This window comes from Octopus sinensis, linkage group LG11 (assembly GCF_006345805.1).
Source record: "Octopus sinensis linkage group LG11, ASM634580v1, whole genome shotgun sequence".
Classification (NCBI taxonomy): Eukaryota; Metazoa; Mollusca; class Cephalopoda; order Octopoda; family Octopodidae; genus Octopus; species Octopus sinensis.
This window is the reverse complement of record NC_043007.1, coordinates 41,490,201-41,517,968: the sequence shown is the minus strand read 5'-3', so window position 1 is coordinate 41,517,968 and position 27,768 is coordinate 41,490,201. Positions and strand designations below refer to the sequence as shown.

General features: G+C 36.1%; 1 protein-coding gene across 1 annotated transcript in view; it reads right to left on the bottom strand.

Moving 5' to 3' along the window:
• Positions 1-366: 366 nt before the first annotated feature.
• The window catches only part of LOC115217489, an 85,752-nt gene continuing 58,350 nt past the window's right edge, over positions 367-27,768 (bottom strand). The window contains exons 2-4 of the mRNA XM_029787198.2: positions 6,704-7,030; positions 3,926-4,101; positions 367-2,440 (exon numbers count right to left, since the gene is read on the bottom strand). Coding sequence (XP_029643058.1) covers positions 2,234-2,440; positions 3,926-4,101; positions 6,704-7,022 — 702 coding nt within the window. The 5' untranslated portion in view covers positions 7,023-7,030 and the 3' untranslated portion in view covers positions 367-2,233. The remainder of the gene's footprint in view (positions 2,441-3,925; positions 4,102-6,703; positions 7,031-27,768) is intronic.

The window sequence follows — 27,768 nt, the reverse complement described above, 5'->3', positions numbered from 1 at the left end:
ACAGTCTAAAGAGGTAATTTTTTTTTACTAATCCAATCTATTTATTGTTTGTAAGAGATGGAGAAATAATTATTTGAATATGGTGAGTTTTAGCTACAAAAAGACCATAAGGTTTCTCAGCGTTTTTTTAGCCCTTAAAAAAAACCCAACAAAAACAAACTTGGATAAGCAACAAGGAACATCTCCAAAGCAACACTTGTTTAAGGTAGGACGGCAGAAAATATTGTTAAAATGGTAGTGTTAGAGAAAATGCTAGGACGGAAGAATATTTAATGAAATGGTCTCTTGAAGTCTTGCTAAACATGCGAAACAATACATTTTATCCAGAAATAAACATACAATTTGAGTTGTTTTTTATTTTTTTTTATTTTTTATAATTTTGCATAAAAGAAAACAGCCAAGTGAATTAGATATTAAACTACCAACTGGCAGGCTATGAGTTCATATCTGCTTATGGCATTTCATAATGCTTTGTAGAAAAATGCTTGATTCTATGTGTGCTCACTGTTCTATCTCTTTGTTTTATTCTGTGAACTGTGAATGCATTTCTAACTTTTGTGGTGTTTCTTTACTTGACTTATAAATTCACTATCTGTCTCCTCTTTTAACCCTTCCTGATGAGTTGTAGAGCACCTGAGTACTGTATTCAATGAATTCATTATCATCATCATCATTATATTTTACTTATCTGTTACAGAAGACGTATGAAGTCTTCTGAAAATATTATCTACATTAGATTGATATCCTCTGAATTAGAAACAGGGGTGTGATATATTGGTCAGCCACTTAAAACTATGAAACACTGGCTTCCTTGTTCTCAAAAGTCTTAGACTCCTTTAGACATCCTATTATTATTATTATTATTATTATTATTATTATTATTATTATTTTATTATTCATCCTTTTGGGATTGATTTAGTCAAGTTCCAATACCAAGGTTGATGTTATTACCTAACCCTTTACCCACAAAATTGCTGGCTTTGAGCCAAAATTAGGAAGGATTCATTATCATAATTATTATCATTACTATCATTATTATCTACATTATTGTCATTATCACTATGGTCATTATTATTATTATCCTTATCACTATTATGATTATTAACTGGAAAGAAAGCGACAAAATTGGCTTTTACTTAAATGAGTCTCCACTCTTTTTGTAACGTTAACAGTTTTAATGCAAGGTGATAGCCATAGACCTTGAACCTCTGCTAATGATCATGTCTTGAATTTCACTCCAGTCATCAAAAACTGTTCAACTGAAATGTATAGAACTGATAAAATACTGATTCAGGATGGGAAGAGAAGTTTGACTGAGCATGGCACCTTTTCAAATAATTACAGACATCCTAAAGTGTTTGGATAATTCTTTGCAACATGTTCCTTTCATCATGATACCACAATATCTTTATTCATTTCATCTATATCTATATGAGAGTATAAGACATTTGATGTCTAGTGTTAGAGAAAAAACTTCAGAGGAAATAACCAGCAACTCAGCTATCAGCAGATATCAAACAGTCGCCTCTTGACTTCAGCATATTTTACTTGGGTTCACAAATGCTCCGCCTGTCACACTAGAGACTGCTGCGCTCACAATTTGATGTGACACTGAGCCACAGATAATAAAAAAAAAACAATGTATTGCGCCACCAAAGTGGTAATTTTACTGACAACAGACATTCTTTGTTTTATTTTGTTTTGTTATTTTTATCTTCTTTTTAAGATCAGTTTTGTTTAGCTCTTTTCTGTGATAAAAGAGTTTATTTTATGCGAAACATCATTTTGATGAGAGTTGAGAATCTAATTTAAAAAAGTTTTAAATAAATAACATAAAATGCAGAAAATGTATATTCAATTAAAAATGAAGGAATAAAATTCTATCATTTATAATAGAATTTGTGTTGTTTTGTTACTCTTTTGAAATCAAAAAATAAAAATTAAATTAAACAATTTTTTGAATCAGTGAATGTGAATATGAATGGTTGTGAATTTAGATTGACGATTTACATGTGGAACAACCAAAGTTTTTGTAAGATAGTCTCAAGGAAACTTTTTTAAAAGTGGGGAGCAAAGAAAAGGAATTTGATTGAAAAAAAAACAAATACAAGAAACCCAAATAGAAAGAAAAACCATTCAATATAGAAGAGATGAAAAAGAAAAAAAAAACACAGTTGACTCCTAATATACAGAGAGTGAAGATAACAAAATGGACAGAGATTTTCAATGGACCCTAAGAACAAAAGTTACTGCTATATTCTGTTTTCCAATCAGGAGCTGTTTCTTTTGAAAGCCATGTACCAGTGTCTGAATGGTGGCTCCTTTCCATGTCAGTTAATGGGGATGGTGATCTGGCTCGGTTAGCTGTTTCTGTTGGCTTCAATCTATCTGCTCTTATTACACCATTAAGAAGAGCTGGTTGAATAACATTCTTGGATGGCTGAGAAAAGAAGAGAGAGAAAATATATATAATAAAAAGAAATACTGCTTAGATCTTTTGTTACCATATTTCCATTGAAATACACTGACTTTGTTACAGTTTATTTTGAAAATAATGATGAATTTAGGAAAATAACTTCGTCATTACTAAGCTGGTGTCTGGAACATAAATTAACCTGGCAGTTTGAAAGATGGTTTTAACTTAGACCACTTTAGAATAGGAAGTTTGTTTTGTAGAACCATGGGCAATAATTTTAGTAAAAAAAACAACCTACATAGCATAAATAAATATGCATGTGCATATGTGTGTTAACTGTCACCTTGCCTTGACTTCATGTGATAGTTTTAAATAAACGTCCCCATCATAAAAGCGGTGTCCTTCATTTCTAGTCTTCCATGGAAACCTGTCTGGTTACAGGGAGTATTAGCTTGTGGATGGTTGGCAACAAGAAAGGCATCCAGCTGTAGAAAATCTACCTCAATAAAATTTGTCTGATCCGAGTGAATAAGGAAAAGTGGACTTTAAATGATGAAGATGTAAATACGAACAGGGATAGATGTGTGGTTAAAATGTCTGATTTCCACTCATCTGGTTTTGGGATGGTCACAATTGGAAATGTGTATAGGTATAGATCTGCTCAACTAGAACTAATCTGTGGATAAAATAACAACTACAATAGTAATAATGATTTTAACAGTAACACAGTCTCAATATGGGACATTCTATGTAGTTACTCAACATGCTAGAAATAACGGCCCAAGTCTTCCTCCTTTCACACACTACCATCATACAAAAAGATGGTCCAGAGGATTGTTTAATGTAATAAATCTACCTATTTTCACATATTACTTACTATTAAGTCCTTACTTCCTATGAAACATAGATTATAGGGAACAACACTGGGATGTCCTTTCTGCTTCTCTCCAATTAGATCCCTTCTTGTTCACTATCTCAGTATCCCACCTCCAACTATTTTTAGGGCATCTTCTCTCCTACCTCTTTTGTAGTTTCTAGATCATAGGCTTCCCCAAGAGAAGACCTTCCTCTCCCAAGTCTTGTTGGTTATCAATTGTCATCAATGTTTCTGCCTTGTTTCTAGGTAAGGACGTTGGCTCTATGCAAATCTATTTTTACCTCTGGGATGAGGTTAGTCCATATTTGTTAGGCCTCTATCTGTTGACCTGTCCAGCAGCATTGGATATTCTGTCAGGAGTTTGTGTTCTACTGGCATATTGTTCAAGGTCATTGAAGTACACAAGCTTCTACACTACAACATGAACTGGGCCTTGTGGTGGCTTTTCACACACTGCCATCATTAAAAAATCGGTCAATTGGATTGTGTGATCTTAGATATATTGTATTTAAAATAAAAGGCTGGATTGTCAAGAGTGGAATGTTTTTAATCATTGCTCAGAAACATCACACCTGAACTGGGACTAAATAGCAACAACAACAGCAACAATGACAACTAAAAAAATAGCTTACCTGGCTTGTTGCATTTACGTTATGTGTCTTCAAATCTCCCATTTCTCGACCAGAGCAACCGCTTCCATATGCCACAAATGGTGGAAGTTTGATTCGTATCTTCGGTTTGCCTGAATTTGTCTTTTCTTGGCTTTCAGTTTTTGCAGATGTGCGAGTAAGCTTTGGTTCTTCTGCGACTGAATACAATAAACATCGACATTAGCTTTGGTTAAAAAAAACAGAATTAAAGGGCTAACAAGTAAGTATATATATATATAAACAATTTAATTATCATTTGTTTGATCTGCATCACAACAATTCTCACTCCAGCATCACATTCAACACACACACACACAGAGTACAGTATGAGCACAACACAATTCTTGCTTGCAGCTAGCAGTTCAACAACTTGAATAATGATTGTCTTATATATATATATATATATATACACACATACACATATACATATATCTATAGGGAGAATTCACAAAAAAACAAGACAAAGACAGGTGGTGTAGACAATAAACAGATGTATTAGTTTAATGCTCAGGAAGTGAAAAAGTCTTTAACGTTTTGAGCCTACACTCTTCCACACAAAGTAACACAGAAAGAAACGGAGAGAAAATAAGGAAAGTGTAGTGGCTAGCACACTAAGTATTAACATTCTAGCTCACTTCTGCTGTTTACAGCAGTGCTTGGTAGGAAGGTGTGTAGCATGTGACTGTTGCATTGACCATGACAGAGAAAGTTGTCACAGTGATACCTGCTCAGAGGTCCATGCAAAGTTGCAGAAAGTATATGGAGAGGAATGTATGAGCTGCATACAAGTGTACGAGTGTTTCAAACATTTCCAAGATGGCTAAAATAATTTTGATAGTGATGAATGTTCTGGGAGACTCGCAGAACTGAGAAAAATATTGCAGATATTTGTGCATGCAGCTGTGAGGGGAAATGATTGAATCACCATCCATGAGTTATCAGAGGATGTGCAGATTAATTATGTTTCAGTTCAGGCCGTTATCACTGAAGATTTGGGTGTGAGATGTGTGTCTGCCAAGTTCGTGCCAAAACTGCTTTCAGCTAACCAAAAAGACACTCAGGTTTTGGTTCTACAAGAGCTCCTTGATTATGTTGTGAATGATGAAAACTTTTTGAAAACTTTGTGTAGGTCTCTGAGCAGGTATTGCTAACTGTTTGGCAAAATTTGATGCAGATTCTCTGCTCAACTTTCTCTGTCATGGTCAATGCAACAATCACATGCTACACACCTTCCTTCCAAGCACTGCTGTAAACAGTGGAAGTGAGCTAGAACATTAAAACTTGGTGCTCATGAAAAACAGAGTCCAAGGTCAATCTGTGCCGAGCAGCTTCACACTGTGTGCTTTAGCTTTGTTACTACGGTGACAATCTGGATACTTATTGATCAGACCATGTAGACTGAAACAATGCAAATCGAAGGGGCATGCACAAGAAAACTATGTACTACCCAATGTGGGAATTGAAGTTACAACCTTACAATCTTGAGTCCAATCTTCCTATCACCAGGCCATGCACCATTGTGTAATAGAGTCAACCATTTGCTTTTTAGCTACAGTGCTCAACAGGCTTTTCTACACATTTTCGGCTTATCTAGTCACACTAAAGAGGTCTGAGATGATCTAAAGCTACAGTAGAAGATGCTTACCAAAGATAAGATTACACCTGCAACTTCAAGGTTCAAAAGCAAATTTCTTACCTATTTGGCCATGACTTCACTGACTCAACACACATGTTCACAAACAGAATCCAATCCACTTATGACACACACAGTGTGTTAAAATTACCAACAGAATCTTATTCAAAAAGAAGGGTTGATTAAATTCAATATTCCATGTTAGTGATTGTATGAGTCCATCTCAATACTAGTTTCAAACATTGTACAAGGCCTGCAATTTTGAGGGAGGGGGTAAGTTGATTATATTGACCCCAGTGCTCAACTGATACTTATTTTATTGACCCCCAAAAGGATGAAAGGCATTATTAATGCATAGGCAGCAGGCTAGCAGAATCATTACTGCACCAAGAAAATGCATAGTGGTGTTTCTTCTGATTTTACATTCTGAGTTCAAGGGCTGCTGTGGTCAACTTTGCCTTTCATCTTTTAAGGGTTGAAATGTGTACCAGTTGTGTACTAGGGTCAATGTAATTGACTGACTCCCTCCCACGAAATTGCTGGCGTTGTGCCAAAATTTGAAACTAATAATAATGCCTGCATCTGTCCAACTATCCATACATACAAACATGCATGCTTGCATGTATACATACATGACTAATCAAAAACAATACATACACACATGGACAAACACAATAAATGCATACAAGCTTAAACACATGGCAACACACACACACACACACACACACAAACACATACACAAATACACATAATCATATACACACATTCGCATAGATATTCACATACAGTCAATTACAAATCTATTGGTGGATCAACAGGAGTATTAGTACATATGTAAATGCATAAATGTACATACATATGCATGCACACAGACATGCATACACTCTTATATATAAATCATACACACGCATGCACACAAATTCACATACATTGCGTGTGTGTGTGTGTGTGTGTGTGTGTGTGTGTGTGTGTGTGTGTGTATGTGTCTGTGTGTGTAGTTAAACACAATCATACATACATATGCTTACTCATAACTGCACATATATACATGTAAATACACACTTATATGCACACAAATGCAACTCATACACAGCACAAGTGTAATAATGTCTGTACAAAGTTTTTACCTTTTCTGTCATATTTTTGGTACATCAATGACCTATCAGCAGACTTTGATCTTCGAGGATGCTTCTTGGTATGATAATAACCGGTATATGTGAGCCTTTCTGTGGAGTTGGAGCGACGCATAAGTTTTTTTAAGAAGGGTAGCTGCTGGCCTGATTCTTCGCCATCTTGCATATTATTTTTATAGTTATTTATACCCAAAGGTGTATGTTCATATTCATGCTTGCGGCGGAGGGTACGAAAGAGTTTGTTGGCCTCATAGATAATTTCACAAATTTCTGGGTCCACAGGAGAGAACTGACGCTCGTATTCACTCTTCATTTTGGAAGCTGAGTAAAAATAAAAACAAAAAAAAAAACAATGAATGAACTGAACAACAACAGCAATGAACTTCAACTCCAACATCAAAATTAGCTTCTATGCGAGTGCTCAATCTACAAGAAACAGTAACAAAATCTCCCTCAAATTGTTCACTATCAATTTAAAAAAGAAGGAAAAGATACACTGGTTAATAACATAGTCCTAAATGCACTGCCCATAGTATAGATGAGATGGTCACAGCTGGAAGGTCTTTGATTATAGGTTTGCTCAATCAAGGTTGGCTGACAGATGAATAAAAGCAACACCAATGAACATCAACAAAATAGTGCCTTTACAATTTTAAGTTCCTTTAAAACGTTGAGCATTTAAACCAACCATATCTGGTTCAAAGGAGGGGAAAAGGGAAAGAGGTGGAAGAGAAGGGGAGAAAGAAGAAGAGAAGGAGGTGGAGGAAGTGAAGAAGAAAAGGAAATTTCCCAGCAGTACAAGACCACAAATAGGGTTATCATCACATTATCATGGATTATATTTTAGTTATTTTATTGATCCTGAGAAATGAAAGGCAAAAGCAACCCTGACAGAAATTTGAATTCAGAATACTGAGAAACAAAACTAGACTCTGTCAAGCATTTAGTTTGTGTTTCCCCATTTTTGTCAGTCCAAGTGAACATCATCATCATCATCATCATCAACAATAACAACAATGTCAATAATTGCTTCTATTTTAGGTACAAGGTCAGCAATTCTGAAGAGAGAAGAGTCTCGGTGATTAAATTTATCCTTGTACTTAACCTGTAGTTTATGTCATAAACACCAGAGGGATGAAAGGCAAAGCTGACTATAGTTTGATTTGAACTCAGAATAGAAAAAGCTGGAACAAAAATGCAATGCATAAACTCTGATGCTCTTAAGATTTTGCTATGCCACTGCCTTTAAGCAACAACAACAACAACAACACTTATCCTTTCTACAATAAGCACAAGGCCTGAAATTTTAGGGACGGAGGCTTGTTGATTTAATCAGTCTCAGTGCTAAACTAGTACTTATTTCACTGAGCCCAAAGGGATGAAAGGCAAAGTCAATCTTGGCAGAATTTCAATTCAGAACGTAAAGACAGATGAAATGAGGCTGTGCATTTTTCCCAGTGTACAAATGATTCTGCCAGCTCATTGCCTTAAAGAACAATAATGGTTTCAAATTCTGGCACAAGGCTAGCAATTTCAAGGAAGGGGCTAAATTGATTACATTGAACCCAGTACTCAACTGGTACTTATTTTATCGACCCCCAAAAGGATGAAAGACAAAGTTGTCTTCGGCAGCATTTGAACTCAGAATGTAAAGGCAGACAAAATACTGCAAAGCATTTTGCCCAGCATGCTAACAATTTTGCCAGCTCGCTGCCTTAACAATAATAATGATAATTTCTCCCATTGATAAGGCTACAAGTTTTTTAAGTAGGGATAATGGTAGGGATATAGCAATTAAATTAACACCAATAGATGACTGGTGATATTTTATCATTCAGAGAGAGAGGGGGGGAGAAACAAGGTTGAATTTAATTGGATTTTAACTCAGAACAAAGAGAGATGGAACTAAAAACAGTCGACCATTTGGTTTAGTTACCCTATATCTCTGATATAGATCTCCAACTTTGACTCAAGGATTGTAAATTTGCAAATGAAACAGAGTAACACCAAATGAAACAATGCCTTTATTATGTCACTGATACATATTCTATTGGCTCCAGAGACATGAAAGGTAAAAACTGACCTTGGTGAGATTTGAACTCAGTGTATTGACTACAGGTATAGCAGTTGGGTTAAAATGTTCACCTTGCACAGCTACACAGTTTCAATTCCTCAGTATGATATCTACAACAACTGTTTTCTAGCCTGAGGTCACAGACATTGGATAATGTTGACCTGGATACACTGTATATAGGAGAGGGAAAAGACATGACTGTCACAGTGGAAATGCTTTTGAGCATTGGTCTGCACAGTCAGGTCTAATCTGGGGCAAAATAACAATTGTAACAACATACATCAACAGAAGATATGTGCGCACACACACACACACACACACACACTTGCACGCACTCGCACACACATGGTAGGTGCAGATGTGGCTGTGTGGCAAGAAGTTTGCTTCCCAGCCACATGGTTCTGGGTTCAGTGCTACTGTGTGGTACCTTGGGCAAGTGTCTTCTACAAAAGCCTTGTGAGTGGATTTGATAGATGGAAACTGAAAGAAGCCCATCATGTATAATATGTGTGTGTGTGTGTCTGTGTTTGTCCTCCACCACCACTTAACAATTGGTGTTAGTATGTTTATGTCCACATAACTTAGCAGTTTGGCAAAAGAGACCAATAGAATAAGTACCAGGCTTCAAAAAATAACTAATGGAGTTGAATAGTTTGACTAAAAAAAGAATCTTCAAGGTAGTGCTCCAGCATGGCCACTGTCTAATGACTGAAACAAGTAAAAGATAAAAGATCTATATCTATCTATCTATATGTGTGTGTGCATGTGTAGTTTTTGACTGTATCTGGTATACAAATCTTCTCTCAAGATGCTTGCCTAGGGGACCCCACCCATCTCCCATCTCTTTGATCAGTAGCTTACAATCAGATTGCACTACCACTGTGTTGATTGATAGACTTTTTGCAGTATCTCATTCTTTCAACTCCAACATACTTCCAGGGTTCAGTTTTGACTCATCTCACTGTCTTACTTTCTTCTATACATCAATAATGTACATGCCATAATATCCAACTACATACTCTTCATTCTTTCCTAACCTTTCTTAGCCATGCATCATCCAGACCTTGACGCCATACACTAAACCTACATCAATTCCATAAACAGAAACCTTGAAAAGTATCTGTCAATGGTTCAATGTCAATCCTGTCTCTCTCAGCTGCAAGAAAATACAAATGCTTCACATACCAAGAAAAACTTCATTGTATTACATCCATATCAGTCATGAGCAGTAACAACTATAGCTCTTGTAATCATTCCAGCTCTTGAACTACAGTGTGACCAAGGATCCCTCCAGATGAAAACACATGCATAAAATCATATCACAATCATTGGCCTTCCTCTTCAGAGTCAAAATATACTTCAGCCCTTAAGAATTATTAATACCCTAGAAAGCTCAGATGAGGCCAAGAATAGAGCAATACTTTCATATCTGGGACAGTGCTGTTGATGCACACTCAAATGTCCTAGACAACATCTAAAAGAGTCACCCACAAAAACTTCAACCTAGTTTCTGGCCCACTGCCAAGCCCACCTGCCTTTTCAACAGGCATTATAATGATCTCTACTCCGCAGAGTTGGCTGGGTTCATGCCACCTTCACCTTAATTGTGTCCAACCTCTCAGTCCTTGCATCCCGAATATTATATTAGCAAGTGTAAAGTGATTTCTTTTGTGCTGTAAACCATTTAACATTTCCGGGGTGCTTATTTTGCTTAATGGTTAATCCATCGTTGACCCCTGCACCCAGTTTTTCCTTCTCATAATGTCATGCCTCTGGAACTCCTTCTCTGTTAGTCTTGATGTGTAATGATTCTAAAGGAACATTAACATCAGTCTCACAAATCTCAGAGAGCCAGTGAAGGTCACAGGAATTGTGCTCGTTCCTCCATGCTTTGTAAGTAAAAAAAAGGATATTTTATCTGAATTTCTGAGATGGAGAATCATTATCATCATCGTCATCATTTAATGTCTGCTTTCCATGCTGGCATAGGTTGGACGATTTGACTGAGGGCTGGCAAGGCAGAAGGCTGCACCAGGCTCCAATCTGATTTGGCAAAGTTTCTACACCTGGATGCCCTCCTTAATGCCAATCACTCCGAGGGTGTAGTGGGTGCTTTTTATGTGCCACTGGCATGAGGGCCAGTCAGACGATACTGGCATCGAACATGCTTGAATGGTGCTTTTTAGGTTCCACTGGCATGGGACCAGTCAGGTGGTACTGGCATTGACCTTGACAATGACTTCACTTGCCTCAACAGGTCTTTGCAAGCGCAGTTTATTGCCCAATGATTAAAGGGTACTCTTAAATTGGTTGGTTATGCTGCACTGGCATAGGCCTCAGTTACAGTCTCACTTGGCTTGCTGGGTCTTCTCAAGCACAGCATATCTCCAACGGTTTCGTTCACTTGTCATCGCCTCGGTGAGGCCCAATGTTCAAAGGTTGTGCTTCACCACCTCATTCCAGATCTCCCTGGGTCTGCCTCTTCCATAAGTACCCTCTACTGCTAGGGTGTGGCACTTTTTCACACAACTGTCCTCATCCATACACAACACATGACCTTACCAGCACAGTTGTCTCTCTTGCACACACCACATCTGATGCTTCTTATGTCCAACCTTCCTCTCAGGGCGTTTACACTCTGTCATGTATGCACACTGGCATTACACATCCAGTGGAGTGAACATTATTATACACTACTATATTCTGATTAGTGTCCATGAAATTATCACTACTACATACTTCTGTATTCAAACAAGATTGATGTAGTCACAACATTTCAGCTTTGCATCCACTTAGTTGCTTCAGGTTCCAAGCATGTTTAATAACCCTTGAGCATTTAAACTGGCCATATCCAGCCCAAATATTCTACCGGTTTTACATTCAAACTGATCATATCTAGCCTCTCACACATACCCTACAATGTCATTCTAAAAATAAACAATCGCATCACTGAACCCTCAAAGCTATAAGATAATGCATTATTAATACAAAATTATTTGAATAAATAAGCATAACATTTAACAAAGTAATCTGAACACTAAATGGTTAATGTTGTTCTTGGAGTTTTAAATGAAACCTTTTATTAAACCAACAAATGTAGATTATTCTCATTCTGTTCACCATTCAAAAAGGAATTCTCCTTATTAGTTATTCTCCTACCTAAAATGTTGCTTGAGCCAGAGTGTATATTATTTCACTGATCTAGAAACAAAATTCATATTCATTAGCTAAACTACACTTAACATTTATATTCACTATCCCTGTTGCCTGTAGGACTATTAAGAATCAACACATGCACTAGGAGCTCTTTTCCAAATGAGACCTTTTTCCTTTTCTCAATGTTTTTCTTCCTTGTAAGTTACTTGGCAACCTCATTAGTGCTGGTTGTGTGGAAAAAACACTCAGTACACACTGTAAGGTGGTTGACATTAAGAAGGGTATAGAAACCATGCCAAAGCTGATTTTGTTAAACCATCCAACCCATACTTGCATGGAAAGTGGACGTTAAATAAGGATGATGATAATTCAGACTTTTTCCTAACTTTCCCAGTAGACCAGGCTGGAGTTCCAATAAGAGAACTTTTAATTAAGAAAAAAAAAAGAACATCAATCTTTTAGTATTCAAATTACTCTGTCTAATGTAATGCTTATTTATTCATAGTGTTTTGAATTAATCACGCATCTATTTTGTAGCTTTGAGATTTCAGTGACGCAGAGGTGAACATAAAAACAATAGAATAAAATTGCTGCTATAAGTTGATTTCTTTAAGTGTTAAAGTAACTGATGACCAGAAGAAATGTTAGGCTTAACACTTCTAATTTTCTTTATTAAATGATCCTATAAAAGATTACGATAGTGGATATAAGCACTGATTAAGTGCACTAATTTTACTGGATAAGAGTTCAACATCTGAGTAAACTCTGAATAAATATATCAACTTTTCTTTCAACAGTGACCTTCTGGGCTTCACAAGCATGAATATATTATATATTCTTTTACATGTTTCAGTCATTTGACTGTGGCTATGCTGGAGCACCTCCATAATATATTTGTGTATATATATACATACATACATATCACGTGATCATGTGACCGACCAGACCATCAGATGTTGTTACACATCGCTGGTCACAATGCATACGCATTGTTTTGGCCTTCGAATGACGCCACCCTGCTGGCTAAGCGAGCAGGCCAACAGAAGAAAGAATGGGAGAAAGAGTGGTGAAAGAGTACAGCAGGAATCACCAACCCCTTCATATATATATATATATATATATATATATATATATGTGTGTGTGTGTGTCTGTGTCTGTGTGTGTGTATATATATATATATATATATATATATGGGTGCAGACATGGAAGTGGGGTTAAGAATTTTGCATCTGAACCATGTGTCTTTGGGTTGAATCCCTCTGTGTAGCAATTTCTACTACAACCATGAGCCAATACCTTGTGAGACAATTTGGTAGAAGTAAACAGAGAGAAGTCCAGTGTGTGTAGACGTGTGTGCGTGTGTGTGAGAGAGAGAGAGAGAGAGAGAGGGAGGGAGAAGATGTTTACAACCTGCACTGAGCTACAATTACAAACAATGCTGTCATTGTTTGTAGTTGGCATTTGTTGATATTTCCTATCAACATGTCATCTGCCAGCTCTGCACTTTCAACTTACATATTTGTAAAAGCTTGGCAACGGGAAGAATATCCAAAAGCGTATATGTCTGTATGAACATACATAGTATACCATATCATGGTATACTCATCCTCTGATGAAGTCACAGGGGCTAGAGAGAAAGAGAGAAAGAAAAAGAAAGAGAGAGAGAGACAGGGAGAGAGAGAGAGAGAGAGAGAGAGAGAGAGAGAGAGAGAGAGAGAGAGAGAGAGAGAGAGAGAGAGACAGGGAAAGAACAGAGAAAGAGAATAATTGACCCCAGTACAGAACTTTACTGGTACTTTATCAACCCTGAAAGGATGAATGGCAATGAATAGCTTAGTGGGATTTGAACTCTGAATGCAGAGAACCAGAATAAATACCACAAGGTAATCCATCCAACACTAACAATATGGCCAATTTACCTTAAGTGTGTATGGGTGCATGTTAATAAGTGTGTGTGTGTGTGTGTGTGTGCATGTGAATATGACAAGCTTCTAGATAATTTTCATTAACCAAATTCACAAGGTATTGGTCAACCCAAAGCTACAGTGGAAGACATTTGCCCAAGATGTTGCACAATGGATTTGAACCTAGAACCAAGTGGTAACAAAAGAAACTTCTTAACCAGTCTGCCATGCAAACTAGGTTCAGATGCAAGTGACTGCAGCAGTGAGAAAAATAACATTGGTATTTTGATAGTTGCATTATTTTGATAGTTGAGACATTTATACTATAAACATAGGCATTTAGTGACAAGAGTCCCTCTACACAACCGCTTGTCAATCCCACCCTCTCTGCGACATTTCAACTGATCCTAATTGCAGTGTCAGCTAAAATAAAGTTATTGTTGTCCTACTGACTGCCAATGTCACCTTGATTGTCATCATATCAGAACCAACATATTTATAAATCTAAACAAATTCTGCACAGCTTCAAAACAAAGTTCTGTAAAATAGGTGCTGACATGGTTGTGTTGTTAAGAAGCTTGCATTGCAACCAAATGGTTTTGGCTTCAGTTCCACTGTACAGCACTTCGAACAAACATCTTTTACATTAGCCCTGGCCATCTTATACTTTATGAGTGAATTTGGTAGGCTGAAAGTGTGTGGAAGCCCATCATATGTGTGTGTGTGTGTGTGTGTGTGTGTGTGTGTCTGTCTGTTTTTGTGTTTGTCTTCTGCCACTGCTTGATGACTGGTATTGGCTTGTTTATGCCCCTGTAACTTAGCAGTTTGACACAAGAGACCAATAAAATAAAGGACTTAAAAAGTAAGTACTGTGGTCGATTTGCTTGACTAAACCCATCAAGGCAGTGCCCCAGCATGGCCACAGTTCAATGACTGAAACAAGATAAAAGATAAAATATATAACACTGTATACACACACACACACACACACACACATATGTATGCACATACAAACAGGTTTTCAGCCCTGTATCACTAGGCACAGACTCTGTAAACGGGAGCTATGGTAACTCTGTATTATTGGGTACAGACTATGCAAAAAGAAGGCATAACAGCCCTGTTTTACTAAGTACAATCTGTGTAAGAGAAAGCTACTGTTGCCCTGTATTACTAGGTAGTGACTATGTAAGAGGGACCTGTGTTAGCCCTATATTACCAGGTACAGACAATATAAGAGGGAACTATTTTAGCCCTGTATTACTTGGTTCAGACTACATAAGAGGAAGCTTGGGTAGCAGCTCTGTATTACTAGATGTAGACTATGTAAGAGTGGACCATGGTAGCCTTGTATTACTAGTTAGTGACTATGTAACAGGGGACTATGGTTGCTCTGTATTATTAGATACAGACTATGCAAAAGAAAGCATAGTACCCCTATATTACTAGGTACAAACTATATAAGAGGAAGCTATTGTATTATTAGGTAGAGTCTATGTGAGAGGGTGCTATAATATTTTTGTATTACTTCAAGACTTAGATTTAGGTAATATTAAATATATGTAGCACAGCAGCAAAATTGCAAAGCTTTCTCTAGAAATAATTAATTCTGTCACCAGCTTCTAGAATAATACCAAAATAGTCAAAATATGAATATCAAAACAAGGCCCAAACTATGAGTCATGTTAACAATCTTAGCTCTCAATATACATCTATTTCTAGTAAGCTAACAAGGAAATATCTACAGGGTTACCCAATCTACCAGAGATTGCAGCCAAATCATCCTCAAACAGCTCTTTATCATCTTTAAAGTGAAGGTGCATGTTGGACAATGTATCTCAAAATATACAATGCCAATGAAAAGAGCGTAATTGTCATGGCTGAAAAGTCTGGACCAATTTGGAGTAAACAGCAACTGCAACATGTGTATTCCTTGAGTTGAAAAATTACATCTCAGTACTAATTCTTCCTAGCTGTATCATGTATTCTACATTATTCTATAAATATATTGGATCACTGTCACTTTAAACATATGGTGTGTGTCTGTGTGTGTGTGTGTGTACACCGTACGTATGCATTTTAATTGGTGCAAGGTTTAACATGTTACCAAAAGGGCTAAGCACAACAGAAATGTTTCATGCTCTCTCTCTCTCAGTATATATATATATATATATATATATATATATATCAATTAGTGAATGACATGAGAACAGGAGTTCCATAATCATTTTCATTTGCTTAAAGCTATATCTGTCATTAGAAGTATTGCTTGTAGAGCTGTGTGTTCATGTGACATTTTGTAGCTTTCTTGAAGCCATTTAAATGAAATGTATATTTATTGCAGGAAGCACTTAAATAAATACAGTTGGTTGCATGCAGAATGATATATATAATACAGTTTAAGGAGGAAAACCCTGCTTAGAGACGAATATATATATATATATATATATATATATATACATATATATATGTGTGTGTGTGTGTGTGTGTATATATCTCTCTATATATAAACGGCAGTTTGTCTGTGCGTGTTTCTGTGTGTCTGTTTGCTTGTACCCTCACCCTGACCACGGCTTTCAACCGATTCTGATGAAACTTGACACACACATAGCCCAATGTCATAATTCAAAACTAACGCAGCGAAAATTTTGATAAGTTCCCCCAGTTCTGAAAAAAATCGATAAATTCGACATGGGGTCGAGAATCAGAAACACAAACCGCAAACTGTCTAGGGGACGCAACTCCACCTTTTTTAACTAAAAAAAATTTACCATAATTTTTTTCCATTTTTTTATTTTTTGGCTATAACTCTCTAAAAATGCTTTATAGTTATTTCCCTTACAACCTGAGCAACGCCGGGCAATACTGCTAGTATATATATATATATATATATATATATATATATATATATATATAAATTAGAAAAAAAACACCTTTTATCAATTCAAAATGAACAATTAAATTACAACATCTAGAAAATTACATATAATAGAAATATTAAAATTAAAATAACAATAATATACCGATAATTAAGTAAATTGCAAAATAATAATAAGAACGTATATATTTTATTATTATTTTTTATTATTATTTTGCAATTTACTTAATTATCAGTATATTATTGTTATTTTGATTTTAATATTTCTATTTTATGTAATTTTCTAGATGTTGCAATTTAATTGTTCATTTTGAATTGCTAAAAGGTGGTTTTTTTCTAATTTATATATATATATATATATATTATATTTTGTGAAATTTGATTTAGTATTTCTAAATTGAATTTTTCCCGGTAAGTTAGGAATAATATTCCCTCAAATAATTATTATTATATATATATAAATCTTTAGTTAAATATATTCAATGAGAATATTATATACTGAATTTATATTGAGTGCTCTGTTGTATCAAAGTATTTATATCAGTATATGATATTCTCATTGAATATATTTAACTAAAGATTTATAGATGTCGTGTTTGCAAGACATCTATAAATCTTTAGTTAAATATATTCAATGAGAATATTATATACTGAATTTATATTGAGTGCTCTGTTGTATCAAAGTATTTATATATTTAATACAAGCGATTATATATATTTTATAATATATTGTTATTAATATCAGGAAATTAATATTAGAAAATTCTTCAGAAAGATATATACTTGTGTAAAATAATTGTTGTATTAAAAATATAAATATGTATAAAAATCATCATTTAACGCCCGCTTTCCATGCTAGCATGGGTTGGACCCAAAATATGTAAATATGTATCAGTTTAAATATATAATGTATATGACAGTTTAAAAATTTTTGAATTAAGTTTTTAAAGCATCTTACGATTGTTTCATGGAAGTGCTGTCCCTATAATGAAATCCTATATTGATAAGCATTTATAGACAACTCTTCTGCTCTTCAGAGATATAAAATTTGAATTTTGTATAACATATTGAATGGTAGTTAAAAAAAAAAAATACACACACAAACACACATATATATACATATATGTATAGGTGGCTTTTCTGCTGTCCATCGCAAAGAAACACTTACAGATACACACACACACACACATACACACGCATACATATAAAGACATAATACATACATACATACATATGTCTACAATACACCATTTCAAACTCGTGATTACCTGTGTGTACATATTGACATAGGATTGGGGATAGGGATAGGAGCAGAACTAAAACAGGAACTGAACAAGGAATGGGATAGGACATGAAACAGTGTAATGGGAAGACGAATTGGAAATAACCCCTGCTTTTCCGGGTATTACTGGGTAATTCAGTTAGTATATATATATATATATATATATATATCAGTGGAAATGTTTGCTCTACTTCTACTCCCTCTTTGTCAATGAGAAAATTAAATAGATCTTCACACAATAACAAATATTCATTCTTAATACGTTCCAGCAGATTTAAACATGGATATGCAAATCGCAACTGAATTTTGTCTATGGTCACCATATTCTCCTTACAGATGATACATGTTCCTAACACACTTCATTCATTAAAGTAAAGAGATGGTGAGACACCGCAGTGCCTCAATCTTATTGTATTTCCTCAGTATAAGCTATCTGCCTGACCAATGAACCTGAATATGATCTGTGGCTCTTGTTTATAAAAATCAACAAACAAATTATCAGTTGATGCATGCTGATGTCTTTCAAACTGATTATAAATTGGCATGCGCATGGTAAGCAATGAAAATCACAGCAATAACATAGATATTAATCAGATTCAAACATAGATATGCTCATCAATATCATCTACAAAGAACAACTTCACCTTGTAGACTTTCTATGCATTATACATATAATTCCTAGTGGTAAGGGAACTTGAGACACTGGCATTTTAACTGGGTTGTGACTCTTAACCCTTTCCTTGATGAATTTTTTTTTTGGAGAAAACATTTCATTTTCAGACAATTTTTTTTTTTTTATCAGACGAGCTTGCACTCTCATCTGAGGTATCCAAGCTTCTAACAGAAGGTGTTCATACTCATTGTCATCCTCTGAGCTCAACATCTGGGTGTAATTTGTAAAAAAAAAACAGCAGGAGTGGTTGTATGGTAAGTAGCTTGCTTACCAACCAGACATGGTTCTGGCTGTGGGGAAATATTATCTTGCTTGGAAACAGGTGAGAATTGGCAACAGGAAGATGAGGGTTAGCCTTAGAAAATCTGCCTTGATAAGCTGTTTGACCCATGAGAAAGTGGATGTTACGATGATGATGATAATTCCTTCTTCATAATGGTGTTGGAAAATTTTGATAAGTTTATAACCAATAGAGTAATTGGTCGGACCCATTTTCCTATCCTCAAAAGTTCCTCCTCTCACAAAAAAAAAAAAAAGACTGGGATAGACAGTACCAGTAATTCAAAAGATCAGCCTTGCCACATATTGTGTCAAGTTGATTCATGTTTGTGTATTATATTAGGAGTATAAGTACCTGTGGAATACTCAGCCACTTAGACAATTGTAATTGTAAACAAGAACACAAACACACAAACAGGCAACACATAAACTTACACACACACATATACACACAAACAATACAAACTTACACACAAACTCACATACACACACAGATGTACACACATGCAAGTTCACATGTACACATAAATACAGACACACATACACACACGCACATACACACACACACACACACACACACACACACAAAGAAGTACACGTGCATATCCATAAGTATACATACATGCATGTTCACAAATCTACATGCACACAAAACATACACATAAACATATACAGATGTATAGGTCTATGTTTACAAGTATACACACATATACTATATAGACTTACAAATTTATACACACGCACACATGTATGCATATGCCTGTTTACAAGTACACACACACACACACATTTTTGTTCCCAAGTACACAACAAACACACACCCACACAACACATATTCGCATACATATAATACAGAAGTACACATATGCATGCTCACAAGTACACACACACACACATACGTACACCCACAAACACACCACGCACACATACACAAACACACACACATGCGCACGCACACACACACATACACACACACACACATACATTCCCTTATCAGAACAAAAGAGAAGAATCCTCATATTTATGGGGTCTGCGAGAAGGAAGAGGGATGTGTTGTATTATGAAGGGGATGGAAGGGGAAATGAAGATTCACAAGTGCAGCTCCTTAGAGTCTAAGGACATAGTTAATGGTCCAGTACCATGAATATTCATTGCAAAGCTCCATTTGGGAGCCAAAGAAAATACAAGGAGGGCATACCCGAACCCTTAACTGAATCATAAATCTCAGAAGGTTCAGTTTGTTAACAACTGGGGCCATTTATTGGGTAGGGATAGATCCTTAATAAAATCAGAACAGGCTCTATTTTACAAAAACCCTTAAATTTGTAAGAGATTAAAATATTAGGTTAAATAATTATATTTATCCATTGTAACATTATGATAATAATAATCATTATTATTATTACGCATCTATTATAGTGGTGGAGGTGGTGTTGGTGATGGTAATGGTGGTAGTGGTGTTGATGATGATGATGGTGGTGGTGTTGATCATGATAGTGGTGTTGGCGATGATGGTGATGATGTTAGTGATGATGATGATGGTGGTGGTGGTGTTAATGGTGATGGTGGTTTTGGTGGTGGTGGTGATGATGATGCTATATAAATACATATCTGAGAGAGAGAGGGTGGAAGTGTGTGCATAAGTTTATGTGGGTATGTACATGTATGGATGTAGAAGTATGCGTGTGTATGTGTGTGTACATCTGCATGTAGATGTATATGTGTGTGTGTGTGTTTGTAATGCACATGCATGCTGGTTTTAACAACAAGTGTAAACCATTGTCTCCAGTGCTTCATAAAACCTATGTAATATCCCCCTTTTTTATGTCCTGTAATATTGCAGTTTGGCAAATAGAACCTGATCAAATGAATGCCAGACTGAAACAAATACTGGGTAAGGGGAGTTGATATACTTGACTAAACTTTTGAACGTGGTATTCCTGTATAGTTACAGTCCAATGACTGGAATCAGGAGAGAGAGAGAGAGAGAGAGAGAGAGAGAGAGAGAGAGAGAGAGAGGGAGAGTGAGATAAAGAGAGAGAGAGAGAAAAAGATAGGCAGACTCAGATAAATAGATAGATAGATAGATAGATAATAGATAGATAGATAGATAGATAGATAGATAGATAGATAGATAGATAGATAGATAGATAGACAGATAGACAGATAGAGAGAGAGAGTGAGAGAGAGAGATAATATAAATAGAGAATAATTGATTTATCAATCTATTTACCTATGTATGTAGCCTTCTATCTATAGAAGGATAGATAGATAAATAGACAGGTATATATATTTGTGTGTGTTGAGAGAAAAGTAAGAGATGATAGATAGATAGATAGACAGGTATATATATATATTGACTTATAGATAGATGGAAGGATAGACAGATAGACGGAAAGAAAGACCAAAGAAAGAGGCTATACAATGCCACCCCCTCCTTATATCCCTACCGACCAACTTTTTCACTAAAGATACAGAACTTTACATCATGAATGTGTATGTGCAATGTGGTGGTGGTAAGGAGATTCACTGGGGAAAGAGGTGGTGTGGTGTTGTCTGATGTGTGTTGTATCCCTTCTCATCATTACCCCCACTCTATGACAGGGATGACGTGATGCCAAGAAGCAGGAGGAAGGGTTAAGAGAAGGGAGGATGGTTGTGCATTTATGGATGTGGATGGGAAGGTAAGGGAGATAAATGTTGTTTAATGTTTCACTATCACCACCACCACCTCTTCCACAGTACTGACAACACCTCCCCCAACATTGACGTCCTCATCTACCTACTACCATTACTACAACTAATATTCTTACCACCACCACCACCACCAATATCATCATCACCACCACTATCTCAACAGTCAATACCATCACCATCTTCACCACTATCACTATCTTCGGCTCTTCAACTCCACCGATATCTCAGTTTATCATTAACACCCCCACCATTGATACCAATACCAACACCACCATCAACATCACAAACTCCAAAGGGTGATTAAGGTGAGAGAAAGAGGGAGAGGCAGTGTAAAGAGGAGTGATAGAGTGAGAAGAAGAGAGACTTAGAGAGAGAGGGTGAGAGGGAGAGAAAGGAAAGAAAAAGAGAGATGGAAAGACAGAAATTGAGAGAGAGGGGAAAACAAAAAGGGAGAGAAAGAGAGACAGATACAGAGAAAGTGAGATAGAGGGAGAGAGAGAAAGTAGAGAACAGATGAAGGCGAGAGAGAAAAAGAGAAAGAAGAGAAAGGGGAGAAAAAGAAAGGTAAGAAAAGAAAGAGGAAGAGAGAGAGAGAGAAAGTAGAGAAGAGATAAAGGCAAGACAGAAAAAGAGAGAGAAAGAGAAAGTAAAGAAGAGAAAGGAGAAAGAGAAAGGAAAGAAGAGAAAGGGAGAGAGAAAGAGATAGTAAGAAAGTGTGAAATTTAGAGACAAAAACCGAGTGAGAGAGAGAGAGATAAATAGATAGATAGATAGATAAAGAGAGAGAGAGAGAGAGGAGAGAGAGAGAGAGAGAGAGAATTGCAAAAAAGTTTATAGTTCCAGAGTTGCAATCCAAGCAGAAAGAGATGGGGAAAGGGAGAGGAATTGTTTGATGTCTTCTAGAATAATCTACCCACACCAGTCCTCCCCTACTCCCTCACTTCTGATTTCCCAATGACTCGCGATGCATGCAGAGGTGTGTGTGTGTGTGTGTGTGTGAAAGAAAGAGACAGACTGAGGTTGGGGTTTCAAATCATGACTCAGACGCCTTTAATTATATTTGGGTTTCTGTTGTTCAGATGAAAAGATAAAAGAAAGAATGAGGGAAATAATGTAAAGAGTGGGGAGGTAGGGGGTGTTTATATGTGTGTATGAGCATGTGTGTGTGTGTGTGTGTGTGTGTGTGTGTACTTGTGTATAGGAATGTGGTTCCTTAATGGGAGTCTGGAATTGCATTCCTGGGAGATGACCATTTGACTGTCCTATCAGACAGACAGACAGACACACACACACACACACACACACACACACACACACACACACGCATTATTATAAGACAGCTCATATGAGTACCCCTATGTGGTTATTTGACTTACTGGAAATAGCAACCAAGTTCTCAAATCACATACTGTAATCTTAAAAAAAAAAAGAAATACATATTAGATTGTGCAGTCCAGGGCACATTGTCTGAATATAAGATGAAATGGTCACAGATGGAATGTCTTTGATTATAGATCTGCTTCTTCAGTATTAACCAGAGGTTAAACACCAACAACATTACTTATACATTTGTAGAAATAGCAGCATAATTCCTCTTTCAAATCATAAGCTAAAATCTTAAAGAAGGACACACATGTAGCAGTCTTATGCAGACGATATTTTAGTTTCCACTGTTATTTTGGACAAACAATGACTTGTACTCTCAGGCCCAATTTTTTTACTATTTTAATAGAACACAATTTTTCACTCTCTTTACTGTTACTGGCAGCCTTAGTAAACTGTTTACACTATACATGTGTGTGTGTGTGTACATACATCCATACATACATGCATATATACATGCATACATACACTCTCTGTAGTAGTGTTTTTCAATTACTGAGTGATATTCCAGAAGTCAAAATTATGATATATTTAGATCTGAATAAATGTTTTAAATCAACAAAATGACTTCATAGCTGTACCTTAAAATATATAGTTTACCTAACACTATGTATCTAAACACATTTATCTAATACTGTTTATCTAAACACATTTACCTAAGGCTGTAAATGTGTTTAGACATACAGCCTTAGGTAACACATCTAACCCCTCCATCTAAGCACATTTTCTTAATGATATTCATCTAAACACATTTTGATAATGCTGTGTATCTCAACACATTTACTTAATGTTATGTTTCTAAACACATGTATCTAAACACATTTATCTAAACCCATATATCTGAATATATTTACCTAGTGCTGTATATCAAAGCACCTTTAGGAATCACAAAATAACTATAAATGGTAAAATACAGAGGAAAGTGACCCAAGCAGAATTTGAAACTCTGAACCCAGATGGTTAAAACCAATGATAATGGACTACGAGAAATAATAATCAAAGCTCTCTGAAACCACAGACTATTTTTGAAATAGATGGACACATGATATGATGCAGTTTAAGATAACTATATCTAAAAAAACAACATAACAAAAATAAAAGTAAAACACTAGGATTATTGTACCTGGAACATGTTTGATCACAGTTCTTCTTAGTCAGGACTGACCAAGAGTTAATCAACAATTTAATATAGCTAAATATTTACTCTGAAGCTCTACCAACTTAGCCACTATCACTTCCAGTACCACATAATAATAATAATAATAATAATAATAATAATAATAATAATAATAATGATAATAATGATAATAATAATAATAATAATAATAATAATGATAATGATAATAATGGACACTTTGCAACAAGTATGGACTTCACAGATCAAAAAATTGGTACGACCACAAACCTGAAGGCATTGTCGAAAATAGAAATGCAAAGATCCTATTGGATTTTATGATTCAGTGTGACCATGAAATTGAGAATAGGAAGCTAGACATAGTCTTAATTGAGAAAGAAAACAAATTATGCTGGATCATAGACATAGCATGCCCAGCTGACAACAAGGTATGCAATAAGGAAGAAAGAAAAGTCAAGAGATATGATAGGTTAGCTCAGGAAGTTAAGCAGTTGTGGTCGATGAAAAAGGTAGCAGTAGTACTAATAATTGTCGGAGCCCTGGGAACAGTGGGCAAAGATCTCAAGAAGTATGTGGAACAAATAGGGGCTGTAATAAGGGTGGAGCACTTGCAGAAAACATCACTGTTTGGAACCACTTGAATACTCTGGAAGGTGCTCGGAAAATAAGAGGTGTTACCTTAGTTCACTGGTAGTGAACAGCTGACACTGTAATACATCTCCAGTGTGAGGAGCTGTGCAAAGGCAACAACAACAACAACAACAACACAATAATAATAATAATAATTTTGGCACAAGGCCAGCAATTGCAGGGCCAGAAGTGGTGGTGTGTGTGGGAGAGAGAGTCGATTACATCAACCCCAGTGTTCCACTGGTACTTATTTTACTGACCTTGAAAAGATGAAAGACAAAGCTGACCTCAGCAGAATTTGAACTCAGAACATAAAGACAGACAAAATGCCACTAAGCATTTTCCCCTGGCATGCTTAATGATGCTGCCAGCTCACCCCCTTAATGGTTTCATATTCTGCCACAAGGACAACAGTTTTAGAGGAGGGGATGAGTCAATTACATTGACCCCACTGTTCAACTGCCACCTATTTTATCGACCCCCGAAATGATGAAAGGCAAAGTTGACAATGGAGGAATTCCAACACAGAGTGTAAAGATGGATGAAATACCACTAAGCATTTTGCCTGGCATGCTAACAATTCTGCTGGCTCACCACCTTAATAATAATAATAATAATAATAATAATAATAATAATAAACATTTCTAATATAGACACTGTGGAGGCGCGTAGCTTAGTGGTTAGGGTGTCAGCACCATGATCGTAAGATTGTAGTTTTGATTCCTGGACCGGGCGAAGTGTTGTGTTCTTGAGCAAAACACTTCATTTCACGTTGCTCCAGTCCACTCAGCTGGCAAAAATGAGTAATGCTGCGATGGACTGGCGTCCCGTCCAGCTGGGGAACACATACGCCATAGAAACTGGGAAACCGGGCCCATGAGCCTGGCTAGGCTTTAAAAAAGGGCGCATTTATTTATTTTTTTTTTAATATAGACACTAGACAATAACATTGATCCCAGTATTTGACTGCTACTTATTTTATTGATCTTGAAAGGATGAGAGCCAAAGCTGATCTCTGGAGAATTTGAACTCAGAATGTAAAGACAAGTGAAATGCTGCCAGGCATTTTCTGTCCAGCAAACTAATGATTCTGCCAGCTCACCACTTTACGCCAGCTTAACCTTCTCAATACCACCCGACTGAAACCGGCTCTGGCTCAATAGTACAAATGTCTTGTTTTCATAAGTTTTGAATTAAAATCTTCCACCAAACCTTAGTCACAATTTATGTTCCTAACAGTAGCTTAATGATAACTAAGTTATTTTACTAAATTCTTTGTTATATTTAAAATTAATTGAACAAAACACAAAACATCTCAAAATAAATATGGTAACATAAGGGTTAATAATTACAAAAATTAACTGAAACAACAGTAAGGTATTTCAACAAAAATATGGTAACAAGAGTAAATAAGTTTGTAGGAATTGTCTGTTCATGTTGTGGTGTGACATAAATGAAACAGAAAATAACAAACAAAACAGAACATTTTTTTTGTTGTTAACCTTCCTTCAACAATAACAGAACTTATTCATCAATTTGTCATTTTCATGCTGAAGACTAACAGACAGACATATGGTGAATGACATGTTTGGAAATATTCCTCATTGATTTATACTTCTGAAGATAAAGACAACAAACAGATGTTGTAGAAAGAGGAGGGCAAGAGGGGAGAGAGAGAGGGGGAGATTAAAAGTTTTGGGAATACCTAGAACATGGGGTGAGTTATGGGTGCATAAATAGCAGGTGCTGTGATGGTATGGTATTTAATTTAGGGGCACAAAAAAAAAGAAACAATGTAAGATAAAGAACTTGAATGATGAGTTTGAGAAGGAGTAAGAATAAGAGCAGGGTGTGGGTTTGAGTGGGGTACGCAGATTACAAATTCAGATTACACAACAGAATAACCCCTAAGAATGAGTACCAGTTTCAAATTAGGGACTAGCAAGTTAGAATTACTTTTTTGAGAGCATGTTGCATATGCATCCATCTTGTCTGACCCTGTGGAAATCTGAATGGAATTTTTAAAATGACAAGAAAAAAGTTACAAGAGGTAGAAGGACTATTTCAATATAACTTTTTAATCTGGTTAATCCTTTTTAGAGTTAATTTCAAAAGGAGATGACAGAGGACCGAGATATGTGACACACAGCTGTACTCAAAAAGACCTACCCACCACAACAGAATTCAGATCTTAAAACCAAGGTGCTACCTAATAAGCATTGGTGTGGGTGCTGGTACCATGTAAAAAGCATTGGTACGGGTTTTGATGCCACACAAAAAAGAATTGATGTGGGTACTAGTTTCACATAAAAAGCACTGGTAATGGTGCCACATAAAAAATGCCCAGTACATTCTGTAGAGTAGTTGGCATTAGGAGGACATCTAGCCATAGAAACCAAGTCAAAACAGACTATGGAACCTGGTGTGGCCCCTAACCATGCCAATTCCTGTCAAGCCATCCAATCCATGCCAGTATGGAAAATGGACATTAAATGTTGATGATAATGATGATGATGATGGTGATCTAGTTCTATCTCATTCTGATCATGTGTTCCTAAAACCAGTGGTCCTCAAATTAACAAATTCTAGCCTCACCCACTAAAATATAGTGGTGAAATTCCCTATTCTTCACTCTTTATTAATGAGTAGACAAAATTGGGTTTTGTATTCATACATTCTTCTTTCTTTACTACAATGTTGGACAAAGTCAAAACATTTAAAACCTATCTTATTTCACGATATACGTCAATTTGTCTGTCCCCTTTTCAATTCTTACCTCTATAAGAATTACAACCTTAACCAAAGTGAGGCAGTATTTAGAATTGTTACAGTGTCTTAGTTACATGTTCTCATGAAGGCTCCCTTAAACTATTTTGAGTACTACACACAGCAATAAAACTAATTTAACTAGGCTATTAATGTGTGTGTGTGTCTGTGAGGGAGGGAGAGAGGGAGAGAGAGAGAGGGGAGA